This window comes from Aquarana catesbeiana, linkage group LG04 (genome assembly GCF_042186555.1).
Source record: "Aquarana catesbeiana isolate 2022-GZ linkage group LG04, ASM4218655v1, whole genome shotgun sequence".
Lineage (NCBI taxonomy): Eukaryota > Metazoa > Chordata > Amphibia > Anura > Ranidae > Aquarana > Aquarana catesbeiana.
The window spans coordinates 136,051,217-136,068,721 of NC_133327.1; the positions used below are offsets into that span (position 1 = coordinate 136,051,217).

At 43.6% G+C, this 17,505-nt stretch overlaps 1 protein-coding gene across 7 annotated transcripts in view; it reads right to left on the minus strand.

The window, feature by feature from the left end:
• The window catches only part of NGEF (neuronal guanine nucleotide exchange factor), a 246,581-nt gene that overhangs the window by 115,787 nt on the left and 113,289 nt on the right, over positions 1-17,505 (minus strand). Inside the window, exon 1 of one of the 7 annotated variants that reach the window (XM_073625712.1) lies at positions 16,211-16,328. The exons of 5 other annotated variants lie outside the window; for them this stretch is intronic. In XM_073625712.1, coding sequence (XP_073481813.1) covers positions 16,211-16,311 — 101 coding nt within the window. In that variant the 5' untranslated portion in view covers positions 16,312-16,328. Of the gene's footprint in view, positions 1-16,210; positions 16,329-16,464; positions 16,796-17,505 lie in introns of those variants that run through there. One more of the 7 variants, XM_073625713.1, reaches the window with a different exon arrangement.

Below are 17,505 nucleotides of genomic sequence, written 5' to 3' on the forward strand. Positions count from 1 at the left end.
ATAGGGACCAAATAGTATATTTAAGCCTAAGAGTTATATCAGTAGACTCCTCAGGCACAAATTGATCCAAAAAAAAATAGTGAGTCTCATTATCCACACCTGACTGTGCTACAGCTGCAGGAATGTCAGAGACAGGAGGAGGGGCAGAAGTATGCCTAGGTGCCCCTACATTCTGAGTCAGCTATCATGGCAGTGATTTCAGTCATGAAATTCTGCATAGCTATATAATACTCTTCCCTGAACCGAGAGAGGAGGAGCAATACCTGAGGGAACTAGGGTAGACTCTGAGGAGGATATAGACTCAAGCAGGGGTCAAATGAACGCTGAATGCTGCTCCAGAGCAACTAGAGGATCTTCAGCTGGATAGGCCAGCAGGGCCGTTGTCTTTGCACTTAGGATCCAACATGGGGTTGCCACCTTTTCTTCAAGCCAAACCCAAACATTAAAGCCCTTTCACACGGGCTTTCTGATCAGGTCCGCCTGATCGCAGCCTCCATTCACCTCTATGGAGCGGCGGATGTTAGTGGTGACATGTCCGCTGACACCCGCCGCTATGCGATCCGATCCAGTCCATGAAAGTCCGCTGAGCAAAGTGAAGTCCTCCGGCAGGATCGCCCATGTGAAAGAGCCCACTAGCTAAGGTGACTAGATTTTAAAATGAAATCCAGGGACTTTTTTTTTTTTTACTAGTAATGGCAGCAATCGACGACTCTTTGCCCGTCTCCGCCGCCGCCACCGCCTCACAGCCTGTCAAGTCTAAAGCCCCATACACACTATCAGATTTTCTGCTGATTTTTTCCTTCAGATTTACCAAAACCATATAATATGAGGTCAAACCTTAGGAGTTTCAATTTGTATGCAATCAGGCAGGCCCTTGCACTACATGGTTTTGGTAAATCTGAAGACAAAAATCAGCAGAAAATGTGATAGTGTGTATGGGGCTTTACTCTTCGGGCCCCGGCTACTACTGGGTGGGGAGCAGAGGAAGATCACTCCACCAGGGAAGGCAAGGAGATAAGCAGGCAGGCGGCTGTCCAGGACTTGAGCCAAGGCAGAAGAACATGCAAGTTGAGCTGAATGGGCATGCGTCCAAAACCGAAGAAATAGTCTCTCCGCTCCGACCAGCACATGATCATCAGAAAGGGGCACAGATAATGGAAAAAAATAAACTCCCATAAGCTAGTAGGAGTGGCAGAGGAGGGGGGGTGCAATTCAGATTTTTTCTTTTTATTCTGCATGGGCTGTCTTTGAAATTGCCCCAGCCCCTGTTCAAATCCAATCCGGGGACAAAACTGGGGACAGACCTGGTCCGGGGACAGTGTCCTCAATCCGGGGACTGTCCCCAGAAACCGGGAATGTCTGGTCACCCTACCACTAGCGTATGGCACTGCGCTTGCTTAACTTGACCCATTCAACTGAATGGGGCTGTGCAGTAACTATGGCCCATGCACACGGCTACAGGACAGTGGCATGGGATTTTAAGGGTTAAAAACAGGTGGTGAGGAGAAAATATAACACTTCTTCACCACCTGTCAAATACTTTAAAAAAATGATCCAATGTGGTTTACTCTTTAGAGTGCTTTGCGACTTCGTTTACACTTATGGTTGGGGGACAGTAAAAAATAGAGGTTGAGCTGTGTTTTTACTGCTACCCAACTGTTCCTCTTTAGCTGCAATGGCAGCAGAGGGGGGATGTGCACATGCAATAGCCAAAATGCTTTGCATCACAGTGTGGCAAAAATTGTCTGCACTGTTGGGTTTAGCGAGCAGGAATGCCTGCTGAATGTGGCCCATCCAAGTGAATGGCGGTTTCCTGCATCCGTGTGCAATGCATTCAGTTGCAGGGTGCTGCTGGGGAGTTTAAACAGGTGGTGAGGAGGCGATATTACACCTCCTCACTGCCTGTCAAATTCCCTCTGAAGAGCAATCCAAACATGGATTGCTCTTCAGAGGGCACCACACGTTTAACCTCTTCCCGACAGCCTCACGATGATATATACATTGGCAGAAGGGCATGTACAGGCAGAATCAAGTACCTGTACGTTGCCCTTTAAATAGGCGGCTTGCGGGCGCACCCGCCGGGAGCTTGGTGAGCGGGATCGTGGGTCCTGCAGGCTCGATGTTTGCGGGGATACCTGCGATCGTCTCACAGAGAGGAAGAACGGGGAAATGCTGATGTAAACAAGCATTTCCCCGTTCTGCCTAGTGACACTGTCACTGATCACCGCTCCCTGTAATCGGGAGCGGTGATCAGTGTTGTGTCACACACAGCCCCTCCCCCCCACAGTTAGAATCACTCCCTAAGACACACTTAACCCCCTACAGTGCCACCTACTGGTTAACCCCTTCACTGCCCATCACATTTACACAGTAATCAATGCATAACTTTTGCGCAAACCAATCAATAAGCGCTTATTGCGATTTTTTTTTTACAAAAAATATGTAGAAGAATACGTGTCGACCTAAACTGAGGAAAAAAAAAAAATTATATATTTTTTGGGAATATTTATTATAGCAAAAAGTAAAAAAATGTGCTTTCTTCAAAATTATCGCTATTTTTTTTTGTTTATAGCGCAAATAAAAAAAAACGCAAAGAAAGCTCTAGTTGTGGGAAAAAAAGGACGTCAATTTTGTTTGGGAGCCACGTCGCATGACCGTGCAATTGTCAGTTAAAGCGACGCAGTGACAAATCGCAAAAAGTGCTGTGGTCTTTGGCCAGCTAAATGGTCCAGGGCTTAAGTGGTTAAACGAGCCCTGAGCCTAGGTTCACACATATGCGATGTGGGAACCAGCGCAATTCCAGCGCCAGTTCCTGCATCACATCCCTCCAGCAGGCAGTTCACACTGCCCTCTGCGAACCGCTGCGGGTGTCAATACAATGTTAATGACACCACCAGATCGGTTCACAGATCATAATGCGAACTGGGAGCTCACCGGGAACTCCATCTGAACAAGAAAATCATCAAATAGTCCAGACAGAGTAATCTTTGTGCTGCAGTTCCCGGCGATTACAATTAATATACACTTCTATGTGTATAGAAGTTGACTTCGGGACTCAGATTAGATTGTCGGAACTGCTGAATCAGGTAAGAACTTACTCCTGATAACATTAACTACTCATGTTCCTCCACCAGCTGAGCAGATGGATCACAGAGCCACAGTGCAGTCTGAATCATGTGTCTGGGTACCAGGCGGAAGGAGACCCAGACACATGATTCAAAACCCGTACTGTCCGGGTGAATCCCAGACAGGTGGCAACCCTAATCCAACATACTGTGGAACAATGAAGGCAAAGAAATACACACCTAAAGCACCTGGGTTACGTTCAACCAACTGCAGAAGCAGGAGAAGTTATATGGCCAGAGCTAGATGATTCACCATGAGGCAATGGAAAACTACCACACCCTGAAAGGCAGGAAAAGGTAGTGTAAGGCCTACTTATGCATGTGTGACACAACTGTGAGTGTCATAGCACTTAATTCTAGACATGTGCAATTAGTTTCATTTCGAATTAGCTTATTAACGAATTTCAAAAAATGTGTTGTTTCGGATATATCCCAATGAATGAAAACCTGTTTAAATTACATTTGAATATTTGAAATTTTGTTAATTTGTAGATTCGAATATTCAAAAATTCATAAATTCAAAAATTCGGAAATTCGAATTCTAAAAATACGGAAAATCGGAAATTCGGAAATTCGAAAATAACTAAAATCTGAGAAAAAAGAACGAAAATCTGAAAATTTGAAAACCCGAAAATTCAAAAATCTGAAATAATAACTAACTAATAATAACTAACTATTAAATTATAGGTATTGGAATTTCCTTTCAAATTTGGCTGTTAGTGAACGTAACGAATACAAATTTATCCGAAGTTACGAATTATCCGAAATATAACGAATGCCGTATCTAAACAAATGGAATGTAACAAATTAATAACAATAAATAACAATGATAAAAACTTTATTATTATTATTATTATTTATTATTAATTAGTTGCGTTCCATTGTTTATTTTGGATAATTCGTAACTTCAGATAAATTGGTATTTGTTACGTTCACAAATACCAAACAGCCAAATTTAAAGGAAATTCCAACACCTATAATTTATAGTTAGTTTCAAATTTTCAGATTTTCTTTCTTATTTTCAGATTTTCAAATTTTCTCATTTTCGAATTTCCAAACTTTCCAGATTTTCTGATTTTCGAATTTTCAAATTTATGAATTTACGAATTTCGATCATAATGAATGACCTGAAAAACTAAAAGAAAACAAAAACAAATGAAACAAAAAGGAAAACAAACACATTTTTCAGCAATGCACATGTCTACTTATTTCTTCACTGTGTGAAACTTTTCAGGGAATAGCTGGATTAGAGATTAATAAAGTGCCATGCTCATACAGGGACAAGCCTAAGGGCTCTTTCTCACGGGGCGGATCAGTGATCAGTGCAGCCACGGACCTGTCAGAGCGCCGCTCTCCCCTATGGGGGGATCGGATGATGACGGACCATAGTGTCCGTCGTCACCCGATCCGATCCGAAAACGGATGGAAAAGTAGGTTTTTCCTCCGTTACACTTTTCGGATCGGAGCGGGGTCGGATGTCAGCGGACATGTCACCGCTGACATCCGACGCTCCATAGGGATGAATGTATGTCCGTTTTTCATCCGAAAACGGAAGGATGAAAAACGGACATACGGATCCCTCGTGTGAAAGAGGCCCAACACTTACCACAACCACAGGTCTGGAAAATGATCTGCACCTAACAAGTGCCATATGCATACCCCAGTGATTATGTCACATTTCAGGCAATCTTTGCCACTATCACAGCCACTATCACAGGCATAATTCCTAGGGGGTCTTCAGGGATCTTGACCTGTAAAGCGCTCTCCAACTAACAAACCAGTACATTTGGTGTCTGGGAAGCGCCACAAACAGAACCCAGTGTCTGAGGGCCACAGTACAGGTTAGCCCTGCAATCCTAAGCCTGATGGGATCTGGGTATGGCCTCCAAGGAAGTGCTGAGGATCAGGCGATCAAAATAGTTGCATAATGAGTCCCAACTCAGAAATTTAATAAAGAATCTTGAATCTAAAAATAGAATTGTCCAGAAAAAGAGAGTGTACTTTTCCCTGAACAGATAAGATATCTATCCTCCCACTAGACACTAGAAAAAAACTAAAGCCCATGGGAATGGGGAGGGTTATACTTGGATGGCCCCTGGATGTTTTTGTTTGTCAGTCGCAAGAGTTTGTCCTTAAGGTGGCAATATAACCAATCTTCTTGATTTTACTGATCCTGCGTCCCTTGGTGAACAAAATTGGACAATTATGAATAAAGCCTAGATTAGTGGTCTCCAAACTGCAGGCCGGGGGCCAAATGTGGCCTTTTGCTTGTCTTTATCTGGCCCTTGGGTCACTGTTCCACCAACTGACACCAATAATGGGGCACTATTCTTCCTGTTGACACCAACAAAGGGGCACTATTTCTCCCAATTAAATCAATGATGTGACACTGATGCCGGGGCAATTTTGACTCCCACTGGCCATAGTCTGGCCCCCCTAAAGCCTGAAGGACAGTAAAGTGGCCCTTTGCTTAGAAAGTTTGCAGACCCCTGGTCTAGAGTATTGCAGAGTATTCCATTTAGATTGAATTGTTAACAGTATATAATCACAGCAGTATGTCCAAAAAAGAGTTGTGATTATGGCCATGCTTCCTCTGTTCTGTTCACAGCAAGTTAAACAGAGCCTAAAGAGGATCTACAGTAATTTTTTAAGAGAAATTCAAAGTCAGCAGCTACAAATATTATAGCTGCTGACTTTTAATAAAGAGACACATACCAGCTCAGGGATCCAGCGCTGTCTTCACTTGGGCTGGTTCTTCGCTGGTTTTCGGGTCCCTGGCGCCACCATCTTGACTGTGGGAAGCTGGCTGTGACTTCCTGGTGTTTCACAGCCGGTTTCCAACTGGACATGCCTGAGACGTGCAGCGCTTTTAGAAAGGGCCTTTCAGTCTCCTGGGATATGACGTGTCCCAGGAGGTTGCGAGGGGAGCCAAATCAATGCCATTCTTGCATAGACAAGAAAAGTGGGAGAGGGTACCTGTCAGAAAAAAGTGCCCGCTCCAAACAAATGTTGCAATAGTGATAGAGAAGGGGGGAGGGAGAGGAGGACAAGTAGAACTTTCACTTTTGAAGTGTTACTAAACCCATTTGCCTGCATTCACTACATCTGGTCCCACACAGTACTCAATACATGGAAATGCAATTATTTTAGTAAATATAAACTGCTAAATACCTTTTCTCATCAGATGTATATAGCAGTCTTATGACTTTGACTTCTACGAGTGTCTAGTTAAAGCTTGTAGGAGGAGTTTTCTTTCTACTCTGACTGTCCTGTAAGGCTGCAGGACCCCTGACCCTCTGTCTGGACAGTGCTGATTGGCCCTGTGCTGATCACATGCCCTCTCCCAGAAAATTAAAAACTCTCTTGCAATATACACCAAACTCAGCTTTGTAAAGGAGTGCCCCCAAGGTTCTGTTCTATTAGGAGATGGATTGGGGACTGTGGAAGAAGGGGAGGATCAGAGAAGACAGAATCAAACAGCCTTTTTACACAATGTTGAGGGATTAACCCCTTAGGTTCCATAGTGAGTATAACAAGCATGCTTTACTGCATATACAGACTGATTATACTGTTGTGGGTTTAGTAACACTTTAAGTGAGGCTCCACTTCAACCAGCATTGCATGCAAAATTCACTGAAAGCAGTAAGATATATAATTTACTGTGTTTGTCTAATTCAACTAGCACAGATTTAATGGAATAAATGAAAAATTCATTATCTGTCAACACGGACTGCCAAAGGTTTATTTCAGGTTATACAAGACTGACAATTCCTAAAAAAAAATGCAAGCTCTATTTATCAAACTGCATCAGCAACAGATACTCCTTATTTTCTCTGTGCAGAATGGGAGTATGAAGGAAGCCTGGCTTATATGGACTGCAAGAACTGTTCTGTGCTTACTGTACACTCTCACACGCATGGTGTTCACAAATATGTCATCTGATGTGAGGATGTCTTTGCTCACAAGGTTAACAAACCTGTTTTACTTCATGGAGCCAGGCATCATACACGAGTGTTTCTCCACACCTATGACACTTGTTTTTGCAGTTTTGTAATGGAACCTTTTTTTAATTTGTTTTGGATTGAGTGGAAAAGGGTTTAAAGCCCTGTCAGTATTTTACTGCTATCCAGGGCTTCAAGAGAGAAATTTACCCTCACTTCCTGTCCTGCTGACAAGATTTTAGGAGGCAGGAAGTGAGGGGATTTCTCTGACAGCACCACAGACAGAAATATATACAGTATCTCACAAAAGTGAGTACACACCTCACATTTTTGTAAATATGTAATTCTATCTTTTCATGTGACAACACTGAAGAAATTACACTTTGCTGCAATGTAAAGTAGTGAGTGTACAGCTTGTATAACAGTGTACATTTGCTGTCCCCTCAAAATGACTCAACACACAGCCATTAACCTCCCTGGCGGTATGATTATTTCGGATTTTAGGTGCTGAAAGCGGTACAATTATTTTGCATGGAAATTTGGCGTTTTATATTGTAGGTCTGTAATTCTTAACAATAACACACTTAAATCTGTCCAAACCAGAGTCTAGTAGATATCCCGGGTATGATAAAGTTTGAAACACAAAAACATAAATTATAATATAATAAATAAAAATAAGTAATTAAAAAAAAAAAAAAATAATAATAATAATAAAATAAATTTCCCCACGATTCACTATCACTCAATTCTGCAAGTATTCTAATTTACTATCGCTGTTTTCTAGCTGGTCTAAAGCCACTTTTGATGTAAAGGGACACTTTTTGGTTGCTATGGACAATCTCCAGTTTCCAGGCAGAAAGAACAGTATATATAACATAAAACTGCATGCAGGGCACTGGACAAAGCACTGGGGGACAAAAGGGATGTGAAATGATTTCATACAGTACTGTAATCTGTAAGATTACAGTACTGTATGTGTTATGATTTTACACTTTTTTAATTTGCCGCCAGGCTCCGCCCCCGTGTGTCGTGCCGCTCGCAGGGAACGGAGCCTGGCACGGAGAGGCTTCGGAGGAGGACGGAGCCCACAGACACAGCGGGGGACATCGCAGGATCCCGGGGACAAGGTAAGTAAGAGCCACAGCCAGGATCCTGCGATGTAATACCGAGTGTGGCTCGGGGTTACCGTTAATGGTCCTGAATTTTAACCCCGAGCCACACTCGGAAAACCGCCAGGGAGGCTAATGCCTAAACCGCTGGCAACAAAAGTGAGTACAACCCCTAAGTGAAATGTCCAAATGCCAATTAGCCATTTTCCCTCCCCGGTGTCATGTGACTCATTAGTGTTATAAGGTCTCAGGTGTGAATGGGGAGCAGGTGTGGTTAGATTGGTGTTATCACTCTCACTCTCTCATATTGGTCACTGGAAGTTCAACATGGCACCTCATGGCAAAGAACTCTGAGGATCTGAAAAAAGAATTGTTGCTCTACATAAAGATGGCCTAGGGCTATAAGAAGAATGCCAAGACCCTGAAACTGAGCTGCAGCACGGTGGCCAAGACCATACAGCAGTTTAACAGGACAGGATCACTCAGAACAGGCTTGCCTGAACAAGCTCTGGTGAACTCCATGCCCAAGAGGGTTAAGGCAGTGCTGGAAAATAATGGTGGCCACACAGAATATTGACACTTTGGGCCCAATTTGGACATTTTCACTTAGGGTGTACTCACTTTTGTTGACAGTGGTTTAGACATTAATGGCTGTGTGTTGAGTTATTTTGATGGGGACAGCAAATTTACACTGTTATACAAGCTGTACACTCACTACTTTACATTGTAACAAACAATGGCGTCCCTGGGGGGGGGGGCCAGAGGGGCCCTGACCCCCCCAACATTATGCTGTGCCCCACCATGTGCCCCCCCCCCCCCACCCCCCCCCCCCCCCCCCCCAAAAAAAAAAATTTTATTTTTTTTTTACAAAAAAATCAATGTCTAAGAGGGAGAGAGTCCCCAGTCAGCTCCTGCGGGTGATTCCTCCCCCCTCCCTCTGCTCACTGACACTGCATAATGTGAGCGCTCACACAACCACGGCCGCCCGATCTGCTCCTTCACCTGCATCCTCATTGTCAGGGAGAAGAGCGAGTTGCAGGAAGGACTCCACCAGGACTCTCAGTTACTGAAAAAACAGACTGATTTCTCCCGTCCTTAGGACAGGGAGAACCAGCCTGTAAATTCCAAGAGATGCCAGACCAGCGCTGTCAATAGCAGGGGCAGGACAGCAAGAGGAGGCTGGGGAACCCCACAGTGGCAGAACACCAGGGCCGGTGGCAAGACAACCTTTGCAACCCTGATAGTTCTCCCACTGCTTTGGATCCTTATATTTTCTTGGTATGCTGGTGACATATATCTCTTGTTTTCTGCCACCCTGGGGGGCCCCAATACAGTAGGAAGGGAGCTCACTGCAGAACATGTGAAAGGGCCCGTTGTGGGGTCGTAGTAAAGGGCCCCAGTATATATATATTATATATATATATATATATATATATATATTATATATATATATATATATTTATATTTATATGCATTTTATAGTTGCCCCTACTTTTGTCCCTGTCCCCCATGTGCCCCCCCTAAATTTGAAAGCTGGAGACGCCACTGGTAACAAAGTGTAATTTCTTCAGTGTTGTCACATGAAAAGATATAATAAATTATTTACAAAAATGTGAGGGGTGTACGCACTTTTGTGAGATACTATATATATATATATATATATTTATTTATTTTTTAAAATTTAGTAGACTAGAGAAGGCTAGAAGTTCTGTCAGAGTTGTATTTCTGTCTGTGTCCCTGTTGCAGACTTTCCTCTCACTTCCTTCACTTGTCATTATTAGCGTAAGATAGGGAAAGGACAGTCTGCCATGTTGTGTTTATCGTGCCTCACTTTAGTAAAAGTTGTTAACCGCAACAAGCCTGGTCTGAAGTTATTCAAGGAGTGCATATGGGCTCCTGGCACACACACACAAAGGTCTCAGTCTGCAATAGCCTATAACAGCACACAAAGATTCTAGTAACATCTCAGCAACAGAAAGGCTAACAGCAATCAGTTGTTGACGTGGTACCTGGTAAGGTGACAGGTTCTACGGTAGTGAGGGGGCTCTGTGTTTCAGCTCCCTCCCTAGCTGTCTGTCTCTGTTGGACCTCGGGAGCAGATTAGCGTTACGAAGAGTTACAGTCTGCTCACTGGTTATGGATAAGCAAGGGTTAAGTAAGCATGCATGAGGTCCGCGCTATGTTTTCAGCAGGATCTCATCATGTTACTGGGATTGAGTTGGCAAAGTACGCTGACTGGTGGAGTGGGCTAGGTTCTGCATGTCCCTTCTAATGCATCACATACACCTGTACAAGTGTGTAGCATACGGGAGAACATCCTCGGCAAATACTTCACACAAGTGGCTCATTGTTGACTTGCCTATATGGTTGACTATCACTTGACCGCAGCCCTTGTCTGGTCCCAGCAATGATGAGTACACCCTCGGGCAAAGTGTAGACCTGATGTTACAACATATGATCCTTCTGGTCACCTGGCATAGCCCAGAAGATCCCTGCTCGGGGAAGGCCTCCTGTGTGACCCTTAAACTTGGCGCCTAACGAGTTAATGGGGAACACATGGAGGAGATGACATCTGTCCATCACAAGATGCCCCCTACCCCTTACAGATTAATCTCCTTTCTGTTGAATTAACAAAAACCTCTATTTAAAATCACTCCAGTCTTGGGCCACAGTCATTGACAGGTATACCACTGGCCAATGAGAGGGGATAATGAGGGACTGTGGCTTATAGCCTATATTTAGGATTCCCCCATACATCAGGGTGTAGATGGTGCAGACTTTGCTCCCTTGCTAGGCATAACATCCAAATAAACATCCTTTCTTTCAGCCATGGTGTGTCAGACAATGTAATGGTGCTTAAAGGGTCACTGGCACTGGGAACGGGACCTGAACAACAGCGGCTCTTTCAGGGGTAGCGCTACAGGTGGAAGAGCTGGGCTAGCAAAGACAGCAATAAGACATTCCCAAAAGAGAGAAGGCTATGACATGGCAAGAAGGAGGGGCTGTGCTAGGGAACTGACTCTCAATGACATTTTGCATGTGAATAAAAAATAATTTATATAAAAGTAAGCATTTAAAATACTTGTCCCATTTACACCTGTGGTCTGCCTGCTGGGCCTCCTAGACGAAGAGCAGTGGCCACGTTAGAGTAGAATATTACTGAGGGAAGCCCTATTTTTTTGCTCATAAGCTTGTCACATTTAAATGGCTGCCTTCAATCCGTCATGTGCAATTAACCAGGCACTGCCTTATAAAAAAGTTACCAAAACTGGGGATGTCCCTGTAAATATATTAAGATTTGGGATGTGTGGTGTGCTTCTCCTTAATAATAACATCCTCTTGAGAATATGTTCCCCTCTTAATACGCCCACACCCAGAAACCTTGATGCATAGTGGATTGAGTTCTAAACATTCCATATCAGTTAGAACACACTCAGGAAAAAGATAGTTATCTGGTTTACTGTATTACACTGTTTATGGCAGTTTTCTTTTTTTGCAATAAACAGAGTAAAAAAAAAAAAAATACTCTTTGCTTTTGCATTTTTTTTTCATTCTTGGGAACAGGACCTCTTTAAAAAGCAAGGGATGTAGCACAGTGAACCATTTATTGGTGTTATAGTAGAGCTACAAGGATTGGAAATGAAAAGGATCATTATTATAAATAATTTGCATATCAACACTTTTTGTGGCAGAACCTAACCATCACAGTTGGACAGTGAATACCGTGGGCCTGTTTTACTAAGGTGTGATGTGAGCTAAAGAGAGGAGAACCCGTGTTAATTTGAAACAACCACATTCCCATGCAGAATTTCATATGGGTACACTTCAGTCCATTTCCATTTGCCTCACTTCATGCTTGGTAAATCCATTGTGCCGTGCCATTGGAATTCCCACCCATGATGGTAAATTGCTATACATGTTTTCATGCGCCCGGGAGGCACAAGTGCAGAATCCAGCCCACTGCCTGTAGCCTGTCAAATTCTATGACAGGCTGAAATATGCTATAGCTGGATGATGTACTGAATGGTACTTGCTGTTTGGGCCGGATGAATTCAGAAACGTATGCTCAGAACTCAAGTTTTTTTGTGTATTCGCATAAGACCGTAAAGTGTTACTAAACCCACAACAGTAAAAATCTGTCTGTATATGCAACATAGCATGCTTGTTATACTCACTGTGGAACTTAAGGGCTTAATCCTCTGCATTGTGTAAAAAGGCTCTTTGATCCTGTATGCACAGATCCTCCCCCTCCTGCTGGGTCACTCTGGTTAAGGTCAGATAAGACACAGTCAGAGTAGTCCTGCTGCACATGCTCAGTTTGGTCTCTATTGCTGGAGAGAACATTTCCTTGTTGAGTTGAGCTTTTCAGGTCACATGATATTGACATCACACATGTGGGTGGTGTATACAGATCCTAAATGACAGCCCAGTCCCTCCCTCCTCCTCCATGCCCAGTAACTAAAAAAGAACACAGTGGGTGAGATGTCACATCTTGATTGATGGATGATTCGCTTCCCATAACAGCATGAGGACACAGGCTGTAGTGGAAATCTCCTCCTACCTAAACACTCAGCACTCGGGCAGACCCTGCAGTTTATCACGTAACGTGGTATACAGATCAGCCAAAAAGGTTATATAGTGGCAGTATTTTAATGTAAAAAAAAGATTTATAAGTTGTCGGCACTGGGGGGGGGGGGGGGTTGGATGAGCCAATTTCATATTACTTGGTTTAGTAACACTTTAAATGCAAGCACCACTCTGTACAGCATCCACCTACAGAGGATTTAGTCTAAGGTCTCATTCACAAGGCCGTAAAAATGTTACTGATATTAATTACACATGTGTTTTCTAGGAGAAATGCTCCTGCGTAATGATCAGTAAAGTACTTGCACACAAATGTGTGTAAATGCGTAAAGACGTGTATGCGTACGTAATTATGTATATAAAATATTTTTATGATCCTTTATTTTCCACCTTTGTTTAGACTTCATTTAAACAAAGCAAGGTCCATAAAGACATGGATGAGCAAGTTTGGGGTGGAGGAACTGGACTGGCCTGGACAGAGTCCTGACCTCAACCCGATAGAACACCTTTATGATGAATTAGAGCGGAGACTGCGAGCCAGGCCTTCTTGTCCACATCAGTGCCTGATCTCACAAATGTGGTTTTGGAAGAATGGTCAAACATTCCCATACACACACTCCTAAACCTTGTGGTCAGCCTTCCCAGGAGAGTTGAAGCTGTTATAGCAGCAAAGGGCGGGCTAACTCAATATTGAACCCTACGAACTAAGACTTGGATGCCATTAACGTTGATATGCGTGTAAAAGCAGATGTCCCAATACTTTTGGTAATATAGTGTATGCGTTTATATACATAAGAACGTAAAGTGCATATTCTTAGGTGCAGATTTTTGGGTTCTGTGTTACGGATCTGAAAGTAGCTCATGTTTACGCACCTGAGTGATTAGCTCAGTTGAAAACAATGTAGCTGCCTTCAGATCTGTAATGAAAAACACTTGTATATGTGTTTTTAACAGCGGTGTGAATAAAGGCTTAGGCAGGCCATACATGGGTCGAATTTTGAAAAAATTTTCTTTCGAAAATCTTATCTAAGAATTTTTATTCGAATTTTGCACCATTAGTGGGCTGCAGCAACAGCCGATTTTCGTGCGGCCATCGAATTTAAGTGATCGGGCATGTTGGAAATTTTTTGAAAAAACAATTTTCTAATCAATGATGGGAGAATTCTGCGAGAAATGTAATCAAAAAAGAAATGCGCATGTGCAAGAAAAGAAAATTCCCGGAAAGAAAAGAAGATGCCCAGCCACGAAAATTATTTTCTGTAGCAACATGAGGTGAAATTGTAGGCTTGGTTGGCCGAATTTCGAAATCAATGGTGGCACCATCGGATCACAAAACGCACTAAAGTTCTGATTTTCAAAAGAAAATTCTTTCAAAATTCGACCATGTAGGGCCAGCCTTATGCCGCGTACACATGAGCAGACCTTTCGACCGGACTGGTCCGACGGACCGAGTCCAGCGGACAATTCGACTGTGTGTGGGCTTCATCGGACCTGCAGCAGACTTTTTCGGTGGAAAATCAAATGGACTTTAGATTAGGAACATGTTTCAAATCTTTACGTCGGAGCTCCGCCGGACCCAGTTCCTATCGAAAAGTCAGTTCGTCTGTACGTTAGTCCGACGGATGAAAATCGACGCTAGGGCAGCTATTGGCTACTGGCTATCAATTTCCTTATTTTAGTCCGGTCGTACGTCATCATGTACGAATCCGTCGGACTTTGGTGTGATCGTGTGTAGGCAAGTCCGTTCATTCGGAAAGTCCGTCGGAAGTCCGCCGAAAGTACGTCGGATAGACCGTCGGACCAGTCCGGTCGAAAAAAGTCTGCTCGTGTGTATGCGGCATAAGACTTAGACAGGCCGCAGGCAGTTGGGCTGGATGATGCACCTATGCCTCCCGTGCACTAAATACCCAGTGTGCATACGGCCTTAAAAGTCAGCAGCTGCACCACTTGTAGATGATGACTTTTATTTTTCTAAAAGAATAGTTCTTCTTTAACCTCTTGCCCACCCTGTAATGCAACAAGTATATGTGACACATAGCTTCCAACTGTCCCTGATTTGGAGCAATGTCCCTCTGTCCCTCATTCCTCCTCATTTGTCCCTCATTTTGGTCTGATCTTTATAGATGTATATAAAATGCACTTTTTATCTTTCAATAAAGGGTTTTCCAGCACTAAACCTTTCATCTGATTTCTAAATTGCTGCATTTGTAAATTCCAAAAGCCAATATAAAGGAATAGTAGTGGTAAAAAAAAAGCACTTGTGGGTTTAACCAATCTTGTTTTTTTTGTACAATTCCCCTTTAAGGGGGCGTTGCAAGGGATGTGTCCTATGCCTGCATACTTTTTCTGATAGGTGTCCCTCATTCCCATCTCAAAAAGTTGGGAGGTATGGTGACAGCAGGAGAGGTGGGCTTTAATGCTATGGTGACATGAGGTTATGTTCTTACTCACTGGACACTCCCAGCACACTGACCGAGCTGTCACTGACAGCCCTTGGATAAGGCTTTTGATCAGGAGCCAGTGGAACAGGCTTCTGATCTCGTGACCGCCAATCGCAGCCAATTACAGCGGTCACATGATATAGAAGCCGTGTTGCCCCCTTGGCACTAAAGCCCACTTATTGGACCACCAGGAGGTGGTGGCCGTAAGTAGAGCAAGTGATCAATGAATGCAGAAGAGTAAAGTGTACACCAGGCGCTAACTTATTGAAAAGCAAACAGCCTGTGCGATGATGCACCTGCATGGCACGTGGGTAAATATGACCCTGGTGGCTGCATTTATTGGAGTCCAGCCTACAAAGTCTAACTACAAAGATGGCATATTAAATGCCGCTTGATGTTATGCTTTCTTTATTGTACTGCAGAATATGACAAATTGCCTGAAATTACAGATTACAGTATTCACAGCCAGCTGGGACAAATCTATATTTGTGCACACTAATTAGCCTGTGCAGCCTTTCAATCATATTTGCATCAAATGCGCTTTCTTTTTTTATAAATATGCATAATCCGTCTCAGCCGTGATAGGTAGTACTATGATATTAACTAAACAAGTAGCCAAGCAAGGTTGGAGTCAAACCCCTACACAAACATACTGTACACATGACTCTATAGAGATGCCATCACACACGTACAATCCGTGTTGCGAAAACAATCAGAACTGCTTTGGTACCATCTGCAGACCTCGTGTGAATTCGGACAGCTTAGTAAATACGGCCTAATATGCATATCCTGCTATTATTAGCTTTGCATTATTATGTGTCATAGTGCCTGTAGCTATACACATGCATGCAATTGTTCATAGATAGGTGAATTGATGTATATCTGTACCCGCAAAGTCCTATACGTACACACACTTGCGCACTCACACCCACAACTACCCACATTCCTTTGCAGAGATAACATCAATATGTCAAATAGACGATCGTCCACCATTACAAAGTGACACACACCTGCTCACAACACATGTGGTGCCAATCATAGGTGCATGGCCACCTGTGTGACAGCTTTGCGTTCCAGGCAGGCATGCAGCAACAGAGATAAACACCTGCATAGAAATGTCTTCTATAAAATAATGGAAGAGCAAGACAGACGGACATGCAGAGACACCGATCACACACTCCGGTGACTGCCAGCAGTTTGCACGCTTTCTATATTTAGCTGTCAGCGGCGTGCGCTCTCCTTCCCAGCCCCTGAGCTCTCTCACCCTTCGGTGGGGTCTTCTTCACATGGACTTGGAGGGTCACAGGCAAGTGCTTCGCCCTCGTCGGACACTGCCTGAGGCTCCATGCTGCACTCTCTCAGACAGTCAGAAGTGCGCTGAGAGTGCAGGGACACTGCTGTCAGCCAGAGACTGCACTCCGGGTGGTTACCAGGGAAACGAGAAGGAAAAGACTCTATGGATGGGGAGGAGGTCTCTCTTTCGCTGTCTCTTGCATTAAGTATAGAATAAGGCAGAAGAGAATTGAGAAAGAAAGGAAAGAGGAAGGGGTAGACGGAGAAGGAGAGCTAAACAAAAAAAAATAATGAAGGAGCCAAATATTATGGGGTGGGGGTGGGGGGAGAAATGAGTACGGGAAAGAGAATGGGATTTAAACAGAGAAGAGAGAGAATGGAAGAGGAGGAGAGAAGAGAGGGAGCGAGGAGGAGGAGGAGGGAGCAAAACAGAATAGGTGTTTAGAGCACAGACAGAAATAGAATGGGAAACAATGCAACAAGACAGGATAATATAGATAAGAAAGGAGTTTAACTTAGTTTTCAGATTAGAGGATGGGATCTGTGACCTCTTAACCTATTTATTTTAAGCACAGGGACTTGACAGTGGGCTGGAATGGGATGAGAGGGAGACAGGTGGATAGAGATGGGGGGGGGGTTCACTTAATTAGGAATTGCTTAATGTGTCAGCGAGAGAAATTGGCTGGGGGAGAGCCGGCTGCACAGGCTCCTATACACACACACTAGAATAATTCAGGACCAGGGTGCATAGTGTACATAGTGCAGTAACCCACGGCAACCAATCAACTTCCATTTTCCTTATATCTACAAGGTAATGAAATGTAAAATCTTCTACGGGTTATTGTACATTGTATAGTGCTTTTGCTGTTTAGCCTGTCTTATTACATAAGGTAATCATTTGTTAGTTACTACTCTATTGGAATTTACATCTGTGTGCAGCTTTGCACACCAATTTGTAAGCAATGGGAGGCATTTGCTTAACCACCTCAATGCCGGGCACTTTAACCCCCTT